At 48.7% G+C, this 21,493-nt stretch overlaps 1 protein-coding gene across 7 annotated transcripts; it reads right to left on the bottom strand.

Annotated features, from left to right (window-relative positions):
• Nucleotides 1–99: 99 nt before the first annotated feature.
• Nucleotides 100–20,403, bottom strand: LOC133972171 (chromodomain-helicase-DNA-binding protein 4-like). 7 transcript variants are annotated; one of them, XM_062409446.1, is made up of 41 exons: nt 20,244–20,403; nt 19,662–19,817; nt 17,068–17,177; nt 16,268–16,516; nt 13,575–13,693; nt 13,168–13,433; nt 12,915–13,045; nt 12,662–12,803; nt 11,633–11,802; nt 11,216–11,446; nt 10,724–10,927; nt 10,411–10,619; nt 10,103–10,234; nt 9,924–10,023; nt 9,441–9,632; nt 8,249–8,449; nt 8,028–8,165; nt 7,695–7,816; nt 7,341–7,514; nt 7,013–7,154; nt 6,769–6,900; nt 6,449–6,566; nt 6,189–6,313; nt 5,994–6,086; nt 5,616–5,754; nt 5,330–5,526; nt 5,060–5,246; nt 4,836–4,925; nt 4,510–4,601; nt 4,295–4,428; nt 4,020–4,164; nt 3,686–3,839; nt 3,411–3,520; nt 3,017–3,296; nt 2,790–2,855; nt 2,433–2,669; nt 2,221–2,329; nt 1,981–2,113; nt 1,128–1,323; nt 844–1,019; nt 100–440 (listed from the first exon to the last, which is right to left on the bottom strand). In XM_062409446.1, exons 2-41 carry the CDS (start codon nt 19,720–19,722, stop codon nt 426–428), a joined length of 6,021 nt encoding a protein of 2,006 aa, XP_062265430.1. In that variant the 5' UTR covers nt 19,723–19,817; nt 20,244–20,403; the 3' UTR covers nt 100–425. The 7 variants fall into 7 exon arrangements, with proteins under 7 accessions (XP_062265430.1, XP_062265431.1, XP_062265433.1 ...); XM_062409447.1 differs by having other exon boundaries at nt 2,433–2,666; XM_062409449.1 differs by having other exon boundaries at nt 5,069–5,246.
• Between the last annotated feature and the right edge of the window lie 1,090 nt (nt 20,404–21,493).

Below are 21,493 nucleotides of genomic sequence, written 5' to 3'. Positions count from 1 at the left end.
AATCAAAATGTAATAACTTCTGAAATATGTATCTAAAGAATTAAATAAAGTGTCTGATCCCATGTCTGTTCAGTGTTTCCGTACAGAACAAGAAATTAATTAGTTTTTTTTATTTTTTATTTAGGTCCCAAAAAAACATCATAATAACATTATATCAATAATATTAATACAGAAATTGAAAAAAGGAGGAAAAAAAATAAAATTGCTTTTCTGTCCACCGCCTCAAACTTGTGGGGTGGGGGGGGAGGGAATCGATCGTCCAGAAAAACTCTGTAAAGTCTGTTTGGGGGGGGGGGGGGGGGGGGGGGCGTGGTCTGGGCGTGGTGTCAAGCTTGGGCGCGCTGTCCGTCATTCTGCTGTGCACCAATCAGGAATGTCGAGGTGAGGCAGGGGGTGGTTTCCGAGGTAAAGAGCCGAGGTCGAGTTCACTGCTGCGACATCTGAAGAAGAAACAAGACGTTACACTTCTGAGAAACGACTTCCTCAAGGACCAACAAAGATTTAACACAACTTCAAATTCAGTTATTGTTTCTCAAAGCTTTGTAATAAAAAGGTATTTAAAGTTTTTAAATAATTACCAGCACTCACCTCTGAAACCTAATCAGTTAAACACTATTATATATTTGTACGTCTCCAGTAAATAAACAAGTTATAATAATAAGAGCTAAGTTTGTTCTTGACAAAATTAATATTAGTTTTCAGATGTCAACATTCACGTGAAAGTAAAGTTTATTAGACTGTAAAAAAAAAAATCAAGTGTTTTGAAAAAACCCAAATTCTGAAGACAACTTGAAGTGTGTGCATTTCTGTGTCTGTGTGTGTGTCTGTGTCTGTGTGTGTTACCTGTTGTGTCTGTGCCTGTGTCTGTGCCTCGGGCCCCCTGCTGGCCAGCCGGCTCAGGATGTTCCTCTCTGACATCTGGAGCCGCACAGCGACCGGCGGTATCCGTGCGATGGTCGCTGGGAGGCGGGTCACGTCTGCCTTCATGTCACTCAGCAGCTCTTCCAGCTGCTTCAGCACTGAGAGAGAGAGAGAGAGAGAGGGGGGGGGGGAGCGATGAGGACCTGTCACAGCAGATTGACCACCACACGTTCCAGCTGTGACTCTGTCTCCTGATTGGTCGTTACCTTTGTGCAGGACGGCGTTGGCCGGCTTGTTCCCGGACATGGACTCTTTGCTGAGGTGCTGGTGCGACTCGGCCAGACACTCCACCTCGCTGAAGCGCGTGTTGAGCGCCATGGAGGGGTGGGAGGGGTCCTCCGACATGTTGAGGTAGGCGGCGCGGCGCAGCTGCTCCTCGATCACCAGCGCCTGCTCCAACAGCTGGAGGAGGAGGAGGAGGAAGAGGAGGAGGAGGAGGAGGAGGAGGTCAGCGAGGAGGCAGCACCATCAACCACACCAACAAGCTACACTGGGTTTTCTATCGTTCATAATAAAAACAATAACTGAACCCAGGACTGAGGCTCCTTCCACACCATTACAAACTCTTTACATTACATTTCATTTAGCTGACGCTTTTATCCAAAGCGACTCACAATAAGTGCATCAAACCCGAGGGTACAGACCAAGGACGACAAGAATCAAGAAAATACAATTTCTTCAAATAAAGCAAAACTACAAAGTGCTATAAGTAAGTGCCATTTAAGTGCTAGTAAAGTGTTAGTTTCAAAAAGTTGTGTGTTGTTTTTTTTTTTTTTTTTCATTCAAGGTAAAGTCGGAAGAGGTATGTTTTTAGTTTACTCTGTTGTGTAACTTCTCTAAAGTCTCGTGTTGTTTGGTTCTAGTTTGAAAACTCTGGGTTTGTGTTTAAGTCTGGACGAACAGAACGTTCTCTTCTTGATTGGTTCTCATCAGTCACATGACTCGACTCCCAGCGGCGAACACTTCCTGTCAGAAACAGCTCCACCTCACAGTCGCTCACAGTAAAGAGACCCCCCCCCCCCCATCCCTGTGACCAAGCAGCCGACCCCCCGCTCGTACCTTGAAGCGTCTGGCGAGGAACTTGTTCTTGATCTCCAGGAAGTTGCCCCGGCTCATCTCGCCCTTGAAGGGCTCGTTGAGGATGGCGAACTTCACGTCGTTCTGGATGTCCTGCCAGCGAGCGTAGCCGTGTCTCGGGCGGGGCGGTCAAGGGCAACAACAACTGCACATGGACATGTCTTTAAAACCCCGGTCAACAGACGGACTCAAACACAAACAACCATAAACAAGGAAGGATACTGTATGATGCCGGCCAGCAGCCAGTAGTCGTGGCGGCGATGCCAGATCTCGTTGGTTTTCTTGGTCACCGTGGCAGCGCGCTCCTCGTTCTGCCACAGCGAGTGTAACTCTGAGGAGAGAGAGAGAGAGAGAGAGAGACGACAACGTCAGCTACACAACCACAACACAACTCGACGTGGCAGGTTTCTGTGAGTGTGTGTGTGTGTGTGTACCTGTGAATCCTCCGTCTGCGATGTTGAACATGAACCTGCTCTTCGCCTTCTTCTTCTCCTCGCTGACGGCTGCAGCAGCGGCGGGGGTGGGGGGGGCAGCGGCGGCGGTGGCAGCGGTTGCAGCAGTGGCAGTGGGGGTGGAGGGGGTGGGGGCGGCGCCCTCCTTGCTCTCTCCGTTCTGCAGTTTGGCCGCCGCCTCCTCCTTCGGAGTCTCCTTCTCCTCCTTCGTTTCCGCTGCTGGAGGAAACGAGGACAATCGATTAAAGAACATGAATCTCATCTTCTGCTGATCTCAGATCTGACTCCTGTTCCTGTGGGAAGTGTTGAAATGTTTGAAAGAGGAACAGAGTTCAGAACCTTTCTTCTCGTCTGCAGCCGAAGTTGTTTCCATCTTTTCGTTCTTGTCTTCTTTCTTTTCTTCTGCTGCAAAGTGACAGATTAAAAACATTTAAACAACGACAGAAGGAACATTTTAAATTTAACAAACTTTATAAAACATTTAGTCAGATCTCAAACGTCCAGCTGAGGTTCATCTGGAGATAGATTTGATGCCTTGAAACAAACTTTAAAATCATGTGTTTCACCTTTGACCTCCAGGTCCTCAGGTTTGACCTCTGCTGCGTCCGTCTTTTCCTCTGAAGGAGACTTTGATTCCTCCGCTGCCTCCGGACTCTTCTTCTCGCTCTCGCCTTCCTTCTCCTTCTTCTCCTTCTTCTCCTCCTTCTCGCCCTCCTTCTCCTTCACGGTCTCTGCGTCTCCTTTGATCGGTTTGTCTGTTTCCATGGGCTCCTCCCCGTTCTTCTTCTCCTCCTCTTCCTCGGCTGCTGGAGGACTCTTCTCGTCATCGTCTGGAATCGCGATCACCTGGAGCCGACAGAGACGGATTTAGAGACACTCGATGGGGGGGGGGGGGGGGGGGCGTTCTCCTCTTCTACTTTTTGAATTCTGAGAGCAGGAGTAAGAATGTTTGAGTCTCACCTCGTCCGTCACCTTCACCGGCTCTTTGCTGTTCTTTTCTGCCTCGAGCTCTCTCTTCACCTCCTTCTCTCCTTCCTTCAAAGCCTCGTCGATCTTTATCGACTCGTCAACTAAAACAAACACACTGGATTAGTTTATTTATATTTACATTCCATCAAGAAATCTTTAGCTAAGAGACTAATTTACAGTGAAAAGGTTGAAGGGTGACTCGTGTGTGTGTGTGTTAGTGTGTGTGTGTGTGTGTTAGTGTGTGTGTGCGTGTGTGTGTGTGTCACCTGGAGCAGGAGTGTTGGGCTGCGTGTCAGCGGGGGTTCCGGTGGACGGGGTCTTCCCGGGCGACTCGGGCTGAGCCGCCGCCCTCTTGTTCTCCTCCAGCTCGGCCATCCAGGGCATCGACCACTGACCGTTCACGTGCTCAAACTCCTGCACCTGGAAAACAAGAGGAGGAGATCGACTTAGTGCCTCGTCATCATCACGTCAGCACGTTTCATCAAATAGTGAATTAACACCAAACTTCAGACACATGAACAAGTGAAGATAAAAACCATCTAATGGATAAATCCACCAGGAGGCGCTGTGTCCACGTGTCAAACTAAATCAGCTGTTTACCTTCTTTCGAATCAGCGACATCACGCCGATACGGGTGAGGACGTGTTGCCGGGACAACCCTTCCCTGGGGACGCCGTCGGCGAAGGTCTCGGCGCCGTCGGCTCCCGGTTCACAGAGGTGACGCATGAACAGAGAGACGTAGGCCCTGAGGGGGAGGGAGAGAGAGAGAGAGAGAGAGAGAGAGAGAGAGAGAGAGAGAGAGAGAGAGAGAGAGATGAGCAGAGTCTCCAGCAGGAGGGGGTGATGGTGCATGGTGCTGGAGCAACGTTTCTTACTTGAACTCCTTCTCAGACTTCCCTCGCAGGTCTCGGACCAGCCACTGGGTGGTGAAGGCATCCTGAGGAGGCATCCCATAACGCATCACTGCGTTCAGGAAGGCCTTCCTCTGCCGAGAGTTGAAACCCAACACCTGGAGAAAGACAGATCTTTAGACACAGGACAGATGCTTCAGACTCGTGTGGAAGGGTCGGGGGAGGGGCGAGCTGCTCACCTCGATGTTGCCTCCCACCCTGGCCAGCAGGGGGGGCAGTGGTTTGTCTTTGTCGTTCCTGAGGCCCTTCCTGTTCGGCCTGCGGGAGTTGGCTGCAGAGAAAACGAGTTCCAGAGATTACACAGATGAAAGATGATGCTCGGCTGCATCAGCTTTTCATTTTTAAGTTGATGGATCTTTACAGTTTCTGCGTCTTTGTCTGTTTCATATCTGTTTTTTGTTTATCTGCGTTTAGATGATAAAACTAAACCAGAAGCTCCAGCTGTTGTTTTATTTATTGTATTTCACTTTGAGCTCCACGGACAAACAGGAAGAAGTGTCCTCACCTTCTGATCGCTCGTCAAAGTCCTCGTCTCCTTCCTCCGAGGCCACCGAGTAATCCGATTGGCCGTCGGATTGGTCATCCTGCCAATCAGCTTTGAGATAAAGATAAAAACAATGGATGAAAACCTAACTCTTTCCGACTCGCCTCTTGCTTTACAGACTGACGGCAGCTGTGCAATGGAATAATTTGAATAGACAGAAGTGAAGTGGATCTGATACGAAGTACCTCTCCTACCTCGGTCTTCCTGCGAGCCGTCGTTGTAGTTGACCTGCTTGCGGATTCGTTTGCCTTTGCCGAGGTTCCGGGCCAGATCCTCCTGCTGCTGCTCGTAGTGGTGACGCAGCAGCTTCTCCCAGTAGTCCGGATCCACGCTCTCCTCCTGCTTGATGATCTCCCGCTGCACCTCCTCCTCCTGAGCGACGGGGAAAAGACGTGAGAGGGAGGAAGGGACGGGGGCAAAGTGCAAGGAGACGTGGACCAGCTGCAGGCGCTCACCTCCTCCTCCTCGTCTTTCACCACGTACTGAGCCACCTTGAAGGAGCTCAGGTACTCGTTCATGCTCTGCAGCTCCGTGTCGTCGGTGGCGCTCTGGTCTCGGTCCAGCAGGCGGTCGATGGCCTTGTCGTCGTAGTGAATGATGCTGCTGTCCTCGGGGGTGGCCACATATTCCTTGTTTGTAGACCTGTGGAAACCTGAAGACGAAGACACATCAGTTAAAATCTCACTGATCCTTGTCTTTCATTAAACCTCTTGTTCCTGCGGATCTTAAATCCATCCTCACCTTCCAACTCGTCCTTGAAGAGCTGCTCGGTTCCGAACTTCAGGATGTCGTCCAGCTCCTGTTTGGACATCGAGCCGGTCTTGGACCCGAGGCCAGGTCTGACCACCAGGTGAGTCAGCATCATCTTCTTCTTGGCGACCTGGATGGAGGCGGGAGGAGAACACGGGTCAGGAAATCACACGTGTAACATGTTCCTGTCTCAAACGTTCTGTCCACTTCTTTCTCAGAGAATAATTCATGGATCTATGAGTTTGTGTAATTTGTTGATAGAACTGTGGTTTCCTGGTTTGTTATTCAGCCACAAGACAAACAAACAGTCAGTTCCCTGTAATCACGGATTTGACCTTGTTTGTGTTAAAGAGAAGAAGTCGTGGTTACCTGAGTGATCCTCTCCTCCACAGAGGCCTTGGTAACGAAGCGGTAGATCATCACCTTCTTGTTCTGACCGATACGATGAGCTCGGCTGAAGGCCTGAACAGGGAGGAGGAAGTCAGAGATGTTACCAAGCTTCACCTGTTAACCAGATAGACACACTGGATCTAATGCAGGAGAACACAGCTGCTCCTCACGTACCTGGATGTCGTTGTGAGGGTTCCAGTCGGAGTCGTAGATCACGACGGTGTCGGCCGTGGCCAAGTTGATACCCAGACCTCCGGCTCTGGTTGAGAGCAGGAAGGCAAACTGCTGGGCTCCAGGAGCTGAGGGGAGGAGAGCAACATCAGTATATTAATAAATATATAAGTATAGAGTCATAGTTTTCATTTGGAGTCAACGACAAAGGTTGAAGCAAACATTAAATCACAGAGTTGCCGGTGGTTCGGTTCCCGTCTCACCGTTGAAGCGGTCGATGGCTTCCTGCCTCATCCCGCCGGTGATTCCTCCGTCAATCCTCTCGTACTTGTAGCCCTCGTTCTCCAGGAAGTCCTCCAGCAGGTCCAACATCTTGGTCATCTACGGACACAGAGGAGACGCTTTGTGAAGTCTTGTGTATTTAGTAATGAATCAAATAAAAAAACATCTGAAATCTCTGAGTCTTTACAGAAAAGAAGATAAACCTGAGGGGTATCATCAAAATAACATCAATTTGTTCATTATAATCTAGTCCCTCAACGTTAGTCAATTAGATTTTACAGATCATCATATTTGGTCGTACCTGTGAGAAGATGAGAACTCTGTGACCTCCGTTCTTCAGCTTCCTCATCATCTTCTGCAGCAGCGTCAGTTTCCCGGCTCCTTTAACCAGAGCGCCGCCGTCGTACATCCCGTTGGGCATCTTTGGAGCTTCCTGTCGGGAGGAACCAATCAAACATTCAGGCTCTGTGGACTCTAACGTGTCTGCTAAACTTTCCTCTTCTGCTTCTGAGCAGCCCTTCACTGAAACAGGACGGGCTCTGTACCATAGCGGCCGCAGGGAAGAGGTAGGGGTGGTTGCAGCATTTCTTCAGGTCCATGACCACGTTGAGCAGAGAAACCTGGTTTCCTCCACCTTTGGTGTTCAGGGCCTCAAAGTTTTTCGTCAGGATGAATTTGTAGTACTTCCTACAGACAACAAACAAATTAAAGAATTTACACCTCCAGTCGAACACAATTCATACGTCTGATCGTCTCTCGTCGATCAATCAATCTGATGTTACAGGTAAAGCCCATAGTCACAAATCACACATCTTCTGTTACTTATAACATTGATGACAACACGGTGTCTCTGTGCCTCTCGCTCCGACTCACTTCTGCATGGGGCTGAGCTCCACTCGCAGGATGAGCTCGGTCTTGGAGGGCATGTGCTTGAAGACGTCGGCCTTCAGCCTCCTGAGCATGTGTGGACCCAGCATGTCGTGCAGCTTCTTGATCTGGTCCTCCTTGGCGATGTCGGCGAACTCCTCCAGGAAGCCTTCCAGGTTACTGTGGACACAGAGTTGAAGACGTGATTTAATATCCTGCCTCCACACAGGGCTGATAGCAGAAATCTGCGGCTGTGGACGAAACAATTCTAGTTCTTTAAACCGTCAACATTAAGATTGTAGGGAGCAGTGTTTTTTTTACTGTGGTTAACGTGATATTTCAGACGAATCTGCAGCGTACCTGAACCGCAGAGGTGTGAGGAAGTTGAGCAAGTGGAAAAGCTCCTCCAGGTTGTTCTGCAGAGGAGTTCCTGTCAGCAGCAGCTTGTGCTGCAGAGGGTAGTTGTTCAATATCCGGAAAAACTGTGGCAGAGGAAACACGGAGCAGGTTCATGAGTTACATCTGCACCTGCAGTCACATACCTTTAATTCAGACACGTCCATTACTGTGATCGTTAACGGGATTTAAACTACACAGATTCAGCGATCAGAGCTTGGAAACTAAAACTGAAAGACAAATTGATAAAGACTCCTGAACTAAATGATCCAAGAGCACAGACGAACGTGTCTGTACCTTGGACTGGTTGTTCTTCAGCCTGTGAGCCTCATCCACCACCAGGCAGGCCCAGTCGATGGAGCCCAGGATCGCACTGTCGATGGTGATCAGCTCGTAGGACGTCAGCAGGACGTGGAACTTGACAGCTGAGTCTTTCTGTTGGAGGGAAGCGACAGAGAAGATGTTGAAACTGTTTGGACTTATTGAGGCGGTCGGGTTCTTCATGTCAGTCTTCTCACCTTCATCCTGGAGGCCTTCTTCCCTCCTCGGATGGCGTTGTCCTCGTAGGAGAACTCGTTCTCTCGGATCACGGCCCTGCTGTCTTTGTCTCCAACGTATGTCACCACGTAAAGGTCGGGCGCCCACATCTCAAACTCTCGCTCCCAGTTGATGATGGTGGAGAGCGGCGCGCTGACCAGGAACGGCCCCTTGGAGTGGCCCTGGAGACGGAGACAGGAAATGAGCTCAGCGTGTCCAACAACACAATGGACGTGTGTTTCATATGATAAACTGGGTATTTCACAGATTCTGTCTGTTACTGCTGCAGGTCTGTGTTTGTGGTCGTCAGCCACGAAGCTCCAGAGCTATATAATAATAATAATAATAATAATAATAATCTTGTTTTTAAAACGATGTGGAAGTAGGACAGCTGCACATCACGTATAAGGAGGAATATAGAATAAACTTAAAAAGGAAATTCAGTATTTGCCATTCCAAAATGAGGTTTGAGCCTTTTGGTCAATGACTGATCAATATATATATTTACGATTCAATACAGGTAAAATGCATAAATGCCTTAAATGACTAATGAATCCTGTGAGATGTCAAAATAGAAGGGTTAGTTTTCAAATTTATTATTTTGTTCGTCTATAAAGTTACTAAAAAACCAAACAAACCAAACTCATATATCATGAAATCAACTGATCAACTCTCTTATTGTTACTGTTCTAATTTTTAATTCAAAAGAGATCCAGATCATGAATCTTGAACTTACTATAAGTTTATAAAATGTACAAAAGTGTAAATTCAGTGTAAGAACAAATTATAACATTTAAAAAAAGAGCTCTTGGTTGACAGGAAGTGTATTCTGGCCTCCGACCTTTAGGTGTCAGTATCTACACACGTGATTTGAGCCTGTGAATGTTTACTGTTCAGAATCCAACTTAATGTCGTCAGATTTCACCGACTTACACAAAATGGCTGAACGGTTCCTGGCCAATAGGACGTCAGCTACTTATTGACAGGCAAACAATAAAGTCTAAAAACTGAGGATGAAACTAAACCGATTCAAATCAGAGAGAAGAGAAACTTTAAGTCAAAAGTTCTTCAGTTTCCAGGTTGAAAAGAAGCTTTTCCCCACAGAGACAGGTTCAGTGTGTGGAACCAGGGGGGGTGGTGGGGTGGGGTGGGGGGGTGATGTTTATAACGCACCTCTTTGTACAGCGAGGACAGGAAGACGGCCGTCTGCACCGTCTTCCCCAGCCCCATCTCGTCAGCCAGGATGGTGTCGGTGCCCTGAGCCCAGGAGAACCGCAGCCAGTTCAGACCCTCCAGCTGGTAGGGGTGCAGGTTCCCCCCCGTGCTGTCCAGGTACTCCGGCTGCTTCTCAAACTTTATCGTCGGCTGCAAACGGAAATCACAACAGAGAGATTAATAAACACGCTGACAGATTAAATGAGGTCAGAGCTCACGTTCAGGGTTTCTGCAGGTTAACATATAATAGACTCTGGCATTGTGTTTGTTAGATAAAGATTTCAAACTGCTACAGAGGACGTCTGATTAATCCCGTTCCAGGGACCTGAATGCTGACTGGTCAAACTAAATTGTTACGAGTTTGACCACGGTCACAAATTCAACTTCAGAGTCATTGAGTTCAGATTTCATACTAATGAGAAGAATCCAGTCTGGACTCACGTCTATGACGGGGTTCTCTGGAGGCCTGTCCGGACGCTTGACTCGTCCTTTGACCTTGATCTTCTTGCCGGGTCTCCCCTCGTCTCCCATCATCAGCTCCCTGGAACAAACACACACAGTTAGCAAACCAGCGGGTGCTGTCGGAGGAGCCGTGACATGGCACTGGGACTGTTTCTCACCTGTGGTGCCAGTACTGCACTTTGTAATGGTCAAACTCGGGGACGTCCATGTCGTCGGCCTCCCACGTGGCCTGGTCGTACGCCAGCTCGCGCCACTTGATCAGGTAGTGGATGTTGTTCTTTCTGTCCAGACTGGAAAACACAGCAGAGAAAATAACTCAATCACTGTGATGAAGAAATGAGTCGATAGTAAGAGTTTAAACATCCTGACTTCCTAGAGGAGATTAGTTGTTTTCACAGTTTCTTCCTCTGATCTGTACTAATGGTTACGTTGAAGACGGACAGACGAGTCACGTCAGTGCGCCGACCTGTGGTTGATGATGCGGTGGATCATCAGCCACTCCATCTTGATCCCGAAGCGGAGGTACTTCTCCTCCAGCTGGGCGTACATGGGGTCCTTGCTTTTCCTTTTCAAGCTCTTGGTCTCCTCCGCTTCGCCCGAGTCGATGGGCGGCGGCTCGTCCATGTCGTTCTTCCTCTGGTAGTTCCTGAACATCACCTGGCAGTGGAGCTCCAGCTGACGGGGGGGGGGCAGAGGGAGAGAGAGAAGTTAATACATGAATGATCATAAAGACCAGAAAGTGTTTAATGTGTGTGTCTTTGTGTTGTTGTGCCACACACCTGGAGCTCTGTGACCCAGGAGCAGTGCCAGTACGACATGTTGGCCCACTTGGCGAAGAACTCCCGGTCCGGCCGCCCTGCCAGCGGCGAGGGGTCGGGGGCGTCGGCTGCGAGCTCCGGGGTGCGAGGGACAGGTGTGGGGGAGGGGGGGGCGCCCCAACGCCAAGTCAGGATCTTCTGGATCTTCCCCTTCATGGGGGCACACTGCAGGAGAGGAGGGGCCGAGGTTATTAATTTCTTCAAACAGCTTCACAAACCAATGTTTTAGGATTCGATAAAGCTTCAATAAAACCAGATCATCTCTAAATGTTCCTCTGCTTGTTCTCCAGATGTTTGTAGAACTTGATTTTGGATTTTTATCCTTTAAGCCAAGCTGACCTAAGCAAGCGGTTAAATCCCGACTGGATCAATAAAAACTTCTTCTAATCAGGAACCACTGGTCAGGAGCAGGAGCATCGACCAGACGTTTGAAGGTCTCCAGGTGTCACTCACTGTGCAGCGCGGGCAGATCCACTCTCCGTTGGGGATCTCCGGGAGCGGCGGGTTGAGGCAGTGGATGTGGTAGGACGAGGGGCACGAGTCGCAGCAGAGCAGCTCTCCTCCGTCCTTGCAGACCCTGCAGAACTCCATGTGGTGGTCGTCCTCCTCCATCTCGGCCTCGACGGCGTCCTCCTCGGCCTCGGAGACGTCCTCCCTGGCCTCCCACTGGATGCCCTCCTTCTCCTGAGACGCAGAGAGTGAGACGTGAGTTTCAGCTTTTATATTTAACACAATTAAACCATGATGTTCCTTTTCGATGTAAGAGGTGTTGATTTGAGGAGTTTGATCTGTGTCCTTCACAGACACATCGATAAGAGATGATTCTATCTCACAGCTGAAGTTTCTCATTCCTAAAGACATGTAGCTTACACAGTGTGGGCAGCTCCAGGTGCCCTCGGGCGCCTTCTCCATGTCGGGGTCCAGGCAGACCATGTGGTACGCTCGGGGACACGTGTCACACAGGATGATCTCGCCGCCCTGCTGACACACCTCGCAGTAATCCTGGTGGTCCGTCTCATACCCGTCTCCCTCCTCAGCTTCTAGTTCCAAGCAGAAGAAACACTTAGACCGACATTTTACATTTAATGAGACGTGACTGTAATCAAGGCTCTGAATTTACGACACTGTGCCGTGTGTTTGTTGTTTGTCGGGGGGGAAACACACTCGATGAGTCACTTTCCTCTCATGAACCCATTTCCTCAGCCACACTGACAGGCTGAAATTAAAAGGCTCCTCTACAGAAATAGAAATATCTGTTTTTGTTCATTCCTCCGTGTTCACAACCAGTTCACTGATCTACATGAAGTCCTGTTGTTTCTTAATCTTAACATACTGTGTGTATTCTGGGAGATTTTAAGAGCAACAAACCCGTTTATTTCCCTAATCTCATCTCAGTCATCACAGAAACACCGGAGCTTCAATTTAAAGCCTTTCCACAGTGGATCAGTTTCTTCTGAATTCATCCGATGACGCCCGAGCTTCCCTCGTCACGGCAGCTACATGGGCTGCGTCGGCAGGCGTCAACGAGACCAAGAGGTCGTTCTGCTAAATATAACAAACTGTGCTGACTCAGTCACAGTGACTAGTGTGTGTGTGTGTGTAAACCACCTCGATCACTTGTCTGTGGAATGCTTTACCCGGCACTCAGCCATTAACCTGCTATTTTCAATCTGTAGAAGGACTGCAGCCGAGAGCCCAGGTCCAGGTCCAGGTCCAGGTCTGAGTCACCAGGTAAAGCATGACACAGACAGCCTGACGCCTTCAGCTCCAACAGATCTCACACAACTGACGGAAGGCGATTAGTGACACGAGGGGAAAGAAGAAGCTGAGTGACGATGATGATGATGATGAAGAAGTGGACTGAGTTTACTTCAGTGCGGTGAAGACGAGCACACGTACCTTTCTTCTTCTTGGGTTTGCTCTTGGACGACTGCTTCTTTTTGGTTCTGCTGCTGCGACTGTTCGATCCCTCTGAGACGGACACACTGTTCATGCTGCCGTCCTCGAAGTCGCTGTCTACTTCGGGCTCGTCCTCTTCGCTCTGAGCACAAACACAACATGTCCAGCTGTGTTAACAACACTTCCCTGTAGATGCATTGTATACAGACACAAAAAGGAAAGGAGAAACAGGAGCGGGGGGGATGTTTCATACCGACGAGCGTTTCCTTTTGCTGTTGAAGCCTCCGAGTTTGATTTTGAGAGGAGCCACTTTCTTGGTCTTGGCCAGATTTTTTTTCTCTTGAGGCTTCGCTGTAGATTTTGTCTTCTTGCGGGCGTTGGGTCCTACAGAACAAAATGAAAGCAGGTCAGACTCCGACCTTCTTTAAGAGAGAGCAGGAAAACGTTTGACCTGTTGTTTCTTTAGTTGAACCCATGACTGTTCTGCCCCCTCCTGTCTACTATACCTTTGCCTTCCTTGGTCTTGGCCTTCCGTAGCGGCGGTGCAGGCGGTGGCGGGGGCTCTACTGGGGGCGGAGGTGGGGGGGCAATCGGGACAACCTCTGCTACCATGTTGTCCACAGCGGCAGGTACGTTGGCGGTGGCCAGGGCGGCGTTGGCAGCTGCGGCCCCCCTGAGCGGGTTGTTGGTGCTGAACTCGCGCCACTTGGCGCCCAGAACCATCATCATCTTGGACACCGCGATCTTGGGGTTCTTGGCTGCAATGAGAGGCCTGAGCACAAGAATCAGAGGATTAGAAATGTACTACAGCATTTGGAGTGCAAAGTAAATAATGTGATGAGAATTAAAAGCAAAGAAAACGACAATCTAATCAAAAGTAAACTGAGGGATGATCATCTGTGTGAGCATCTACCTGACGAACTGGCTGAAGGCCTTGTAGTTGGTCAGTGAGCGGTAGTCCTCCTCAGTGAAGACGTGGTCGATGTCCTCCATTCCCCAGTCATCCAGCAGCTGGGATGAAGACTTTGGCTCCTACAGGAAAAACAACAGAAATAATAAGCATCACAGATAACAAATGTTTACGTGTCCTGATCTTTCTCAAGGTACAAACACAGACAATGTGCTGAAGAGGAATCATTTCTGTAGATCTTGACACCCACTGGATCCATTAACAAACGGTCAGTGCAGTGATGTCCACCTGCTCACTCCCAGTAGGTCTGAGATGTTCACCAGCTGCAGTGATTCCTTCAAGCCTCCAGCTGTTTCACCTCACTGATCATTCTGCGATGAGCCTTCAGAGTGGTCTTAGTGGGACGTCCACTGTGGACTGGTCTACACTCTTTGAAATGACCTTGTTACCCCTCCCTGCCTCGTAGCTCTAGGCCACACCCCCAGTCTGCTTCATTTACTGGTCTCCAGTTTGGGTAACTCCTGATTCCAATAAGCTTTTGTTGATGTCGTTAGCTCAGGGGTTCAATTCTTTTTCCAGTCGACACCGAAATGTATTAACGACCCAAATGCAACCCAAATACAAGGACATGACATTTTAATTGAACATAAATGCAGATAATTACAGACGCTCTAAGATCTGTTTCCACAAGACCACTTCAACCCGGCTAGTGTGGAGCAATCAATGCTAACCCGATCGATGATGAGAGGACAGCCGTGTGGTGGACCACCTGGTTTAGAAGACACAAAGCTGCGTAGCCACAACTCAATTTGCGACAAAAAGACAACTGGGGCCAAGTGTCTTTTTGAACATCTATTATCTACAGCTCCTGACGTAAGAAGCTGTTTAAAATCAGAGTGGCATCAAACTCTGTCCACAACAACTGGATCCGATTTGAAAAAGCTTTATAAAACCATTATTATGAGTTTATCAGACCTCAGACCACGTTGCCTCCTTTGTTCAGATAGAACAAAAGAACTTGATTTGTTTTGTCATCAGGAAACAGATCATAATTGTTAAGTTATTGTGTCGATTATGAAATTAATAAAGTGTGATTTTAAATGATCTTTTAAAATGAGCTCAAGCCTTAGACCTCACAGATCCAGATCTATCGGATCGATCCGTTTAAATCCCCAAATTAATTAGAAAAGCAGAGAAGATGGAACCAGTACATGTTTGTCAGAAATCAAGATGCTGGTGATGAGCTGCAAATGGTTCCTCCCCCCCCCCCCCCCCTCATCTTTCTCTCCTGAGTGTTTGCCTCTTGTATTGTATTAATAAATAAAACCCTGACATCACATGATCAAGTGAGCACAGATATAGAATTCAGCCACTTTGGAATCACTTTGATGAAGACTCCGTTCGTGACCTTCCTCCTCCACCCCCCCACGTCTCCGCCTGTAGATGGGACTGGGGGACATCTTGGCCAATGAATCAAAATGGGTTTATTTAACCAATAAGAGAAGGGGGGGGGGGTCAGGAGCGCAGTGCAGTGCCGCACCAGGCAGAGTTGTCATGGTAACAGCACATATGCCTTACACACCCGCCCCAGACGCACACACATACACACTTAACACACCCCTCGCCCGCCCCTGCAAATGTGTCATTACATGCAAGGCCCCCTATTGGCCACCGGGCGCAGCGTCCTCCAGAAGCAGCTCTTTTGTTTAAGCGTCTCTCACATCACGTCTGTTTGTCAAACGGAGAGCGACTCCATTACAGGTTCAGTCTGTGGGCCGGTTCCACCACAGACTGGTCACACTGGGAACAGCTCAGGTGAAGCCGATAGCATCGAGCACGGCTCTGTTCGGCTCAACTGACCCAGGAAGACCAGACAGCGAGACGGGGGGGTAACAACACCAGGACAAGGACACTGAAGCAGCTACATGGAATGGGGCCATCAGTCACTTTATCATTTACACATGTCAAAATATCAGCCATGAGAAAGTAGGGACCATAATGGATGTTATTTTCCTACAAGAGCATCTTTAGAAATTACTCAACCAAATAAAATGGTCAGACTAAAAGAACGTCCCCATATGAATTATGGAGAAGTATTCTTTAAGCTGAGCCGCTTTATATATTTCAATGTAGAAATCTAAAGCATCGCAGACAGAGCTGTGGTGTCCAAAATTAACGTGAGTCAAACTCTCTTGTCTAATAATTCCACAGATATTGGTCTGAACCTCTGGTGTTTCGAGAACTCATCTCATCTTTACACGTGTGTTGCTTGAGGGTCTATATGATATAAATTTTAATAAACAGCTGACCGGCGCTCTGCAGCAGCGGTGGCTGCGACTCATAAACACAACACACAACCGGCTTCTCCATCTCAGGGTTCTTCAAACCAATCACTGGACTCTACTGGTGAACAGCTCTTTGTGCAGCAGAGACCAGTGACTGAAGGTCACTTTTAAAGTTTCACAGAGAGAGAGCTGCAGCGTCCCCACAGACCAAGTGAACTGCTCATTCCAAACAGGAGGGTCTAGAGCAGAACTACAACTGACTTCTCTGGTTCCTGTCTAATTACAGTGGAAATGATTTGTTGGAGAGAAAACACTTCCTGCTTGTTTAACAATGTCTGTGTTGAGGAACTTCATGAAAACATAAAGCTACACACTGACACACTCATATTCATATTCTCTGTCTTTTCTTACCGAGCTGTCGTCATCGTCGTCATCATCGTCTTCCTCGGGCTCGGGCTCCGGCTCCTTCTTCTTGGAGGAGCTCCGCTCGGCCCCGGAGCTGCTCCTCTTCTTCTCCTTGCCACTGCTGGCCCTCTTCTTCTTCTTGCGCCCTGGAGTGTAGTCGCTGCCCTCGCTGTCCGTGCGCTGCACAGCGACACCACCTTCCACCTCCTCCGACACACCGACCTCCATGTGCTCCGGGGAGCTGACAGGGAGTTCCTGGAACAAGGAGAGTGAAGATGAGCGTCACCAAACTGAGAGCAGATGGTTCTTCAGGGGCGGGACAGTGACCTCGACCCACTGGGTATTACAACGCTAGAATCTAGGCACAGATTTATTAAAAACATTGAATTGAATTTAACCGTTTGAGTGAATTGTAGTATCGAGCGGAGTGGTTAGACTCTAAAGTTCGAGCTACACTTCAGAGACCTCTTATAACTGGAGCCTGGATAACGCTTATCAGCCAAGTAATTATTCAGTTGAGTTTTATTGTAATTTAACTAAAGGGAAAAAATGTGATGAAAGAAACAAATGGATTTTAAAAAGTGTGAAGTGACTGAATGTTATAATCAAAATCAGAAGCATTGGAACATTTCCACACTCAGTACATTTGACTACAAGAGCAGATACTGTTTTGGGTTTTAATCACTTGATCATGATTTTATTCAACAGGATCTGAACTGAACCTGAAAATGATGTCAGATTATTGAGCTATTTTATGTGACCACACACACAAACACACACACACACACACACAAACACAAACAAACCTCTCTGCGCGACCGCCTCTTGCTGCCTTTACTCTCTCTGCTCTTCTTGGCCTTTTTCTTCTTCTTCACCTTCGGAGTCTCGCTCTCTGAGATCTCATCCTCATCGTCATCTACACATCAGACCAGAGGAGACATTGTTTAGATGCACAGAGTTGTGTGTCGGTATCAGCAGACACTTGCATCACCTGCTGGAAACAAGACGCCAGCTACACAGGTACATGTTATCATTGAGCATTTGATAAAACAGGCGTTTGCAGATGGAATCTCACTTCCACAATTTTGGGAAATGTTTCTACTCGAGTGAAATAGTTCCCTCCGTCGAGGAGGTTATGTTTTCACCCCTGTTCACATGTCGGTTCATCAGAAGGATTACACAACATCAACTCAACAGATTTCCACTCAACCTAGTGGAAGGATGGGGCATTTGCCAAGAAGGGACTCATAACATTTTGGGGGCGATCCAGGAATGTTTTATCACTTTCTTTAACCTTGGGAGACGGTTTTACACCCCAGAGAATATTAAATGGATCTTGATTAAAACATCATATATATATAGAGGACATATACCTCTGAGTGTCTTCCATTTGGTGCAGCTAGTTTGAATTTAACCGTATCAGCGGTATGAACTCTACTGCAAACCGTTCTACTCTCTTTCCATCGCTACCAGGCTGTGACCACATTTACAGGATGTCAACGGGTGTAAAACAACCCCCCCCCCCCCCCCCCCCCGCCCTTGAATACATGGTTGGAATGAAAACCAGCAGGAGAACCCAACAACAAGCAGATAAACTTGTGGTGGTTGTTAATGCAAATGATTTATTCTCGTGGTTCCAAGTGTAATTTGAAACTGATGAGTTGTGATGATGTCTCTGCAGCAGTCGTGACTCCAGAGAGGATCTCAGGCCGGAGTCTGGCACTGCCCGTCGGCTCAGAGAGAAGTCGTGTGCGGCACTCAGTCTATTAAAGTAATTGAATATGGTGAAAAGTTAATGGCAGGCCTCCATTAAGATGCACCTGGTAACAAAGACCCGTAATGGGATGAGCTTTTCAGGTCGTTTAAAGGAGAACAGGCTGTGTGGATGTGGGTGGGGGAATAACTGTAAATGAAAGCGAAAGAAAAACAAGTATTTTAAAGGAAATCCAGCGCGCAACCAGTTTTCCTGTAAACAATGTTGACGCTTTTTTCATTGGTGAGAATAAAGATTTAAAATATCACACATCCATACTGTTATGGAGGAGTCACTGTTTTAGATGTAAATGTGTTTGGAAACAAGTCAGACTTCTATACATACACAACTTCTCTAGAGGTTACATGGAGGACACGCATGTATGAACACAAATGTTTATGAGTATTTGTGACTGGTATTTCTCAGGGTAAACAAGAGCATTACAAATTACTCTCATTTAATAAATCAAGTAAATAATTAAGAATCATCAGGTGCAGTTCTACAGATTAAATTGTTCTGTTAACTACAGCTTGTGCTCACACATTAGTGCATGTTATAATAAATCTAATAACATTGATTACCACGGATTTATTAGTCAATTAATTTATTGATGGTGAATGTGTTGATCTGTGTTAAAATCTCTTCGGGTGAATTTATGAAATATTTGTTTCCCAATTATCATAATTAAGGTTTTAATGTTTTCCTTTTTTCTACAAAATGACATCCCCTGAGGAAACAATAGATCACGTGTTCAATAACAGGTTTTTCTTTGGACTCGGTGTGTTTGTAGCTGCAGAATCAATATTTGAACATGACCTCTGAATACTGATTAAATTGCCTGTTTGAGTGAAGACAATGAACATATCGCGATAAAGCTTCGTGTTCGATCGAGTCCCTCTTTCTGTTGACATCACTTTGTGCTGAAGCAGCCTCACGTGTCACAATAAACACAATTTGTTGCTGTTTCGTGAATAAAACGTGTGTTTTACTGGTTCTCCTGTTTCACTGGGACCCGCAGGACTATTTGTTCTCAACGCTTCCACCGTGCGTGTGAGGCGCGCGTGCTCGTCAACATAATACAAAGTATAAACAAAGCTAACTTTAGCCGCGGCGGGATAAAGAAGCTAACGTGTGATTGTGTGAAGCCTCCTGGTGAAAGTGGGATTCGTGTTTAAACTACTCGTGGTTCTTTTTCACTTTTTGCCCCGGCGCAGTCAAACCGAGGCGCCGGCCATGAGGAGGGGAAACGGCGGAGCGTCATCCGCCAGCTTCCAAGCTAACTGGCTGCCTCCATCTTGTCATCGACACGTAAAGACGAATACCGGTAGCGAGCTAGCGTTAGGCCCCGGGAACATGCCGGCTGGTCGGCGTGACTTTCCCGCCTCGCAACCGGCATCCACCCCGTAGGTCGCTGCAGGGTTTGCGGGTAATATCGAGTCATTCCACCGGGAGAGGTTCGGCTGCAGCGCGGCCGCTGAAGGAGCGAGTTTGCTAATGTAGCCGTCAGCTAACCGGTAGTTAGCATCAGCGAGATGCTAGTAGTTAGCAGCCGTGCTAATGAAACATGACTGATATGAACGTCAAAAACATCTGCTCGCGCTAGCATGGACATTAGCAATTAGGGCTAACAAACGAGGCTGGTCTTACCGTGCAGTATCCGCTCCTCCGGGGCTTCGTACTCATCCCGCTCGTCCTCGCTTCCAGACATAGCGGACAGCACAAAACTTTCCACTTAGTTAGCTAGCACTTTAGCTAACTAAATAAAGTTATGGTGTGTAATCCAGAGTGGTGACCGGCCACAGTCTGCCCGGGTCCCGGTGAGAGGAGAGCAGCGAGGGGAGGGCGGCGGGCCGGGGGAATAAGAAGAGAAAAGAAAACGGAAGTGAATAATTAGCATTAAAACAAACCCATCAGCATCTCAGACCCCGAGCCGCGGCACATGGGCTCTCTCCCGGGCGAGGGATGCGAACTTCATGTCGCCATCGAGCAGGGCAGCAAACAAAGATTAGCACCCTCACTCCATCTCCAGCTGACATGCCATCGAGCCACTATCGGTAGTTTCCATTAGCATGCGCGCTAACAGCCACGGAACCGCCGGCCGGTCCACAACCGGGAGGAACCCCCGAGCCCACTAGTGACCGGGAAGTGGAGTTAACGACACCGGCTCCTCTGAACCAGAACCTCCGGTCCGACCTCGGACAATGAAAGCAGAACCCGGGCGGTACTCACAAGTTGCTGCCGTAACTCCCGCCACAGTTTGACTCCTCTCGGCGGATCTTCACTGGGACGAAACGCAGACGCGCGATTTAAATACAAAATTCGTGTTTTCTGTGAACGTGTGCGCACGACGCGTCTCCTCTCGCTCCCTCGCACACTAACACACACCCGGCGCGCGCGCACACACACACAAAGAGATCAGGGGGCAGGCATCCCATAATATCCCCCTACACACACACACGCACACACACCCCTCCCCCACTCTGCATAGTTACCTTGCAACGTACAGACCATAATAGTCAACTCACCCCCTCCCTCTCCTACAGTCTCTTCCCCATTCCTCCGTGCATGCCCCCCCCCCCCCCACACACTCACATGCACGTGCACACGCATATACACCTCCACCCCCTCCCTTAGCAACCGGGGTTACCATGGAGACGCCCTCCCCTCCCACCCCCGTGCGGCATCCCATAATAGTAATGAGTGCAGTCACTGACATCCCACAATAAGCATAACTCCAAAAAGAGAGATAGGAGAAAGAAGGAGGGGGGGGGCAAGAAAGGAAAAGCCGTCACATGGCAACTGTGTGTGCCACATGACTGCTTAACTTGAGTGTGTGCATGTTTGATGTGTGCGCACAGTGTGTGAGGCTGAGGGCTGCTGAGCGCCGTGCACGGGATGCTGGGAGGGGGGGGGGTCCCGGCCGTAACCCCCCCCAGCATCACGAGGAGTCACCGGCCGAGCTCCTCCACAGACCTGACTCCCCATCGGGGGGGGGGGGTCAGGTCCGAGGCCAGGGGACATCAGAAAGTTGTGCGATCAGGTTGGAAGCGTCCGGCTGCGAGCCCAGGGCCACGGGCCACGGGCCGGGGTCACGGGGTCAAACTGCAGTCACAGCCCTCGGAACTCAGAGCAGAGCCCAGAAGTGAGAGAGCCCGGCCAACAGCTGAGTTAAGCTGTCTGCACACACAGACACACACTCGCACACACTGCTTGGAAATGCATTGCAGTCAATGGTGGGAAAATCGTCTGGGTCCCAGACAGTTTTTTCCCACCATTGACTGTGTGCAGTTGGTTGGACTGGGAGGGATGCAGAGCTGCTGGTGCTCGGCGTGGCGGAGACACTTCTGAGTGACGCCTCGCCACACGGGAAACAAACGGCCTCGCGTCAGCTAATCTGTTTCTCGGTGCCTGTGGAGACTCATGCAGAGTTTTGTGTTGTTGTTGTTGTTGTTGTTGAGCGCAGGGTGAAGCTTCTCTGC

The sequence above is a fragment of the Platichthys flesus genome, chromosome 17, assembly GCF_949316205.1.
Source record: "Platichthys flesus chromosome 17, fPlaFle2.1, whole genome shotgun sequence".
NCBI classification, from domain to species: Eukaryota; Metazoa; Chordata; class Actinopteri; order Pleuronectiformes; family Pleuronectidae; genus Platichthys; species Platichthys flesus.
This window is presented reverse-complemented; position numbering and strand designations above follow the sequence as displayed.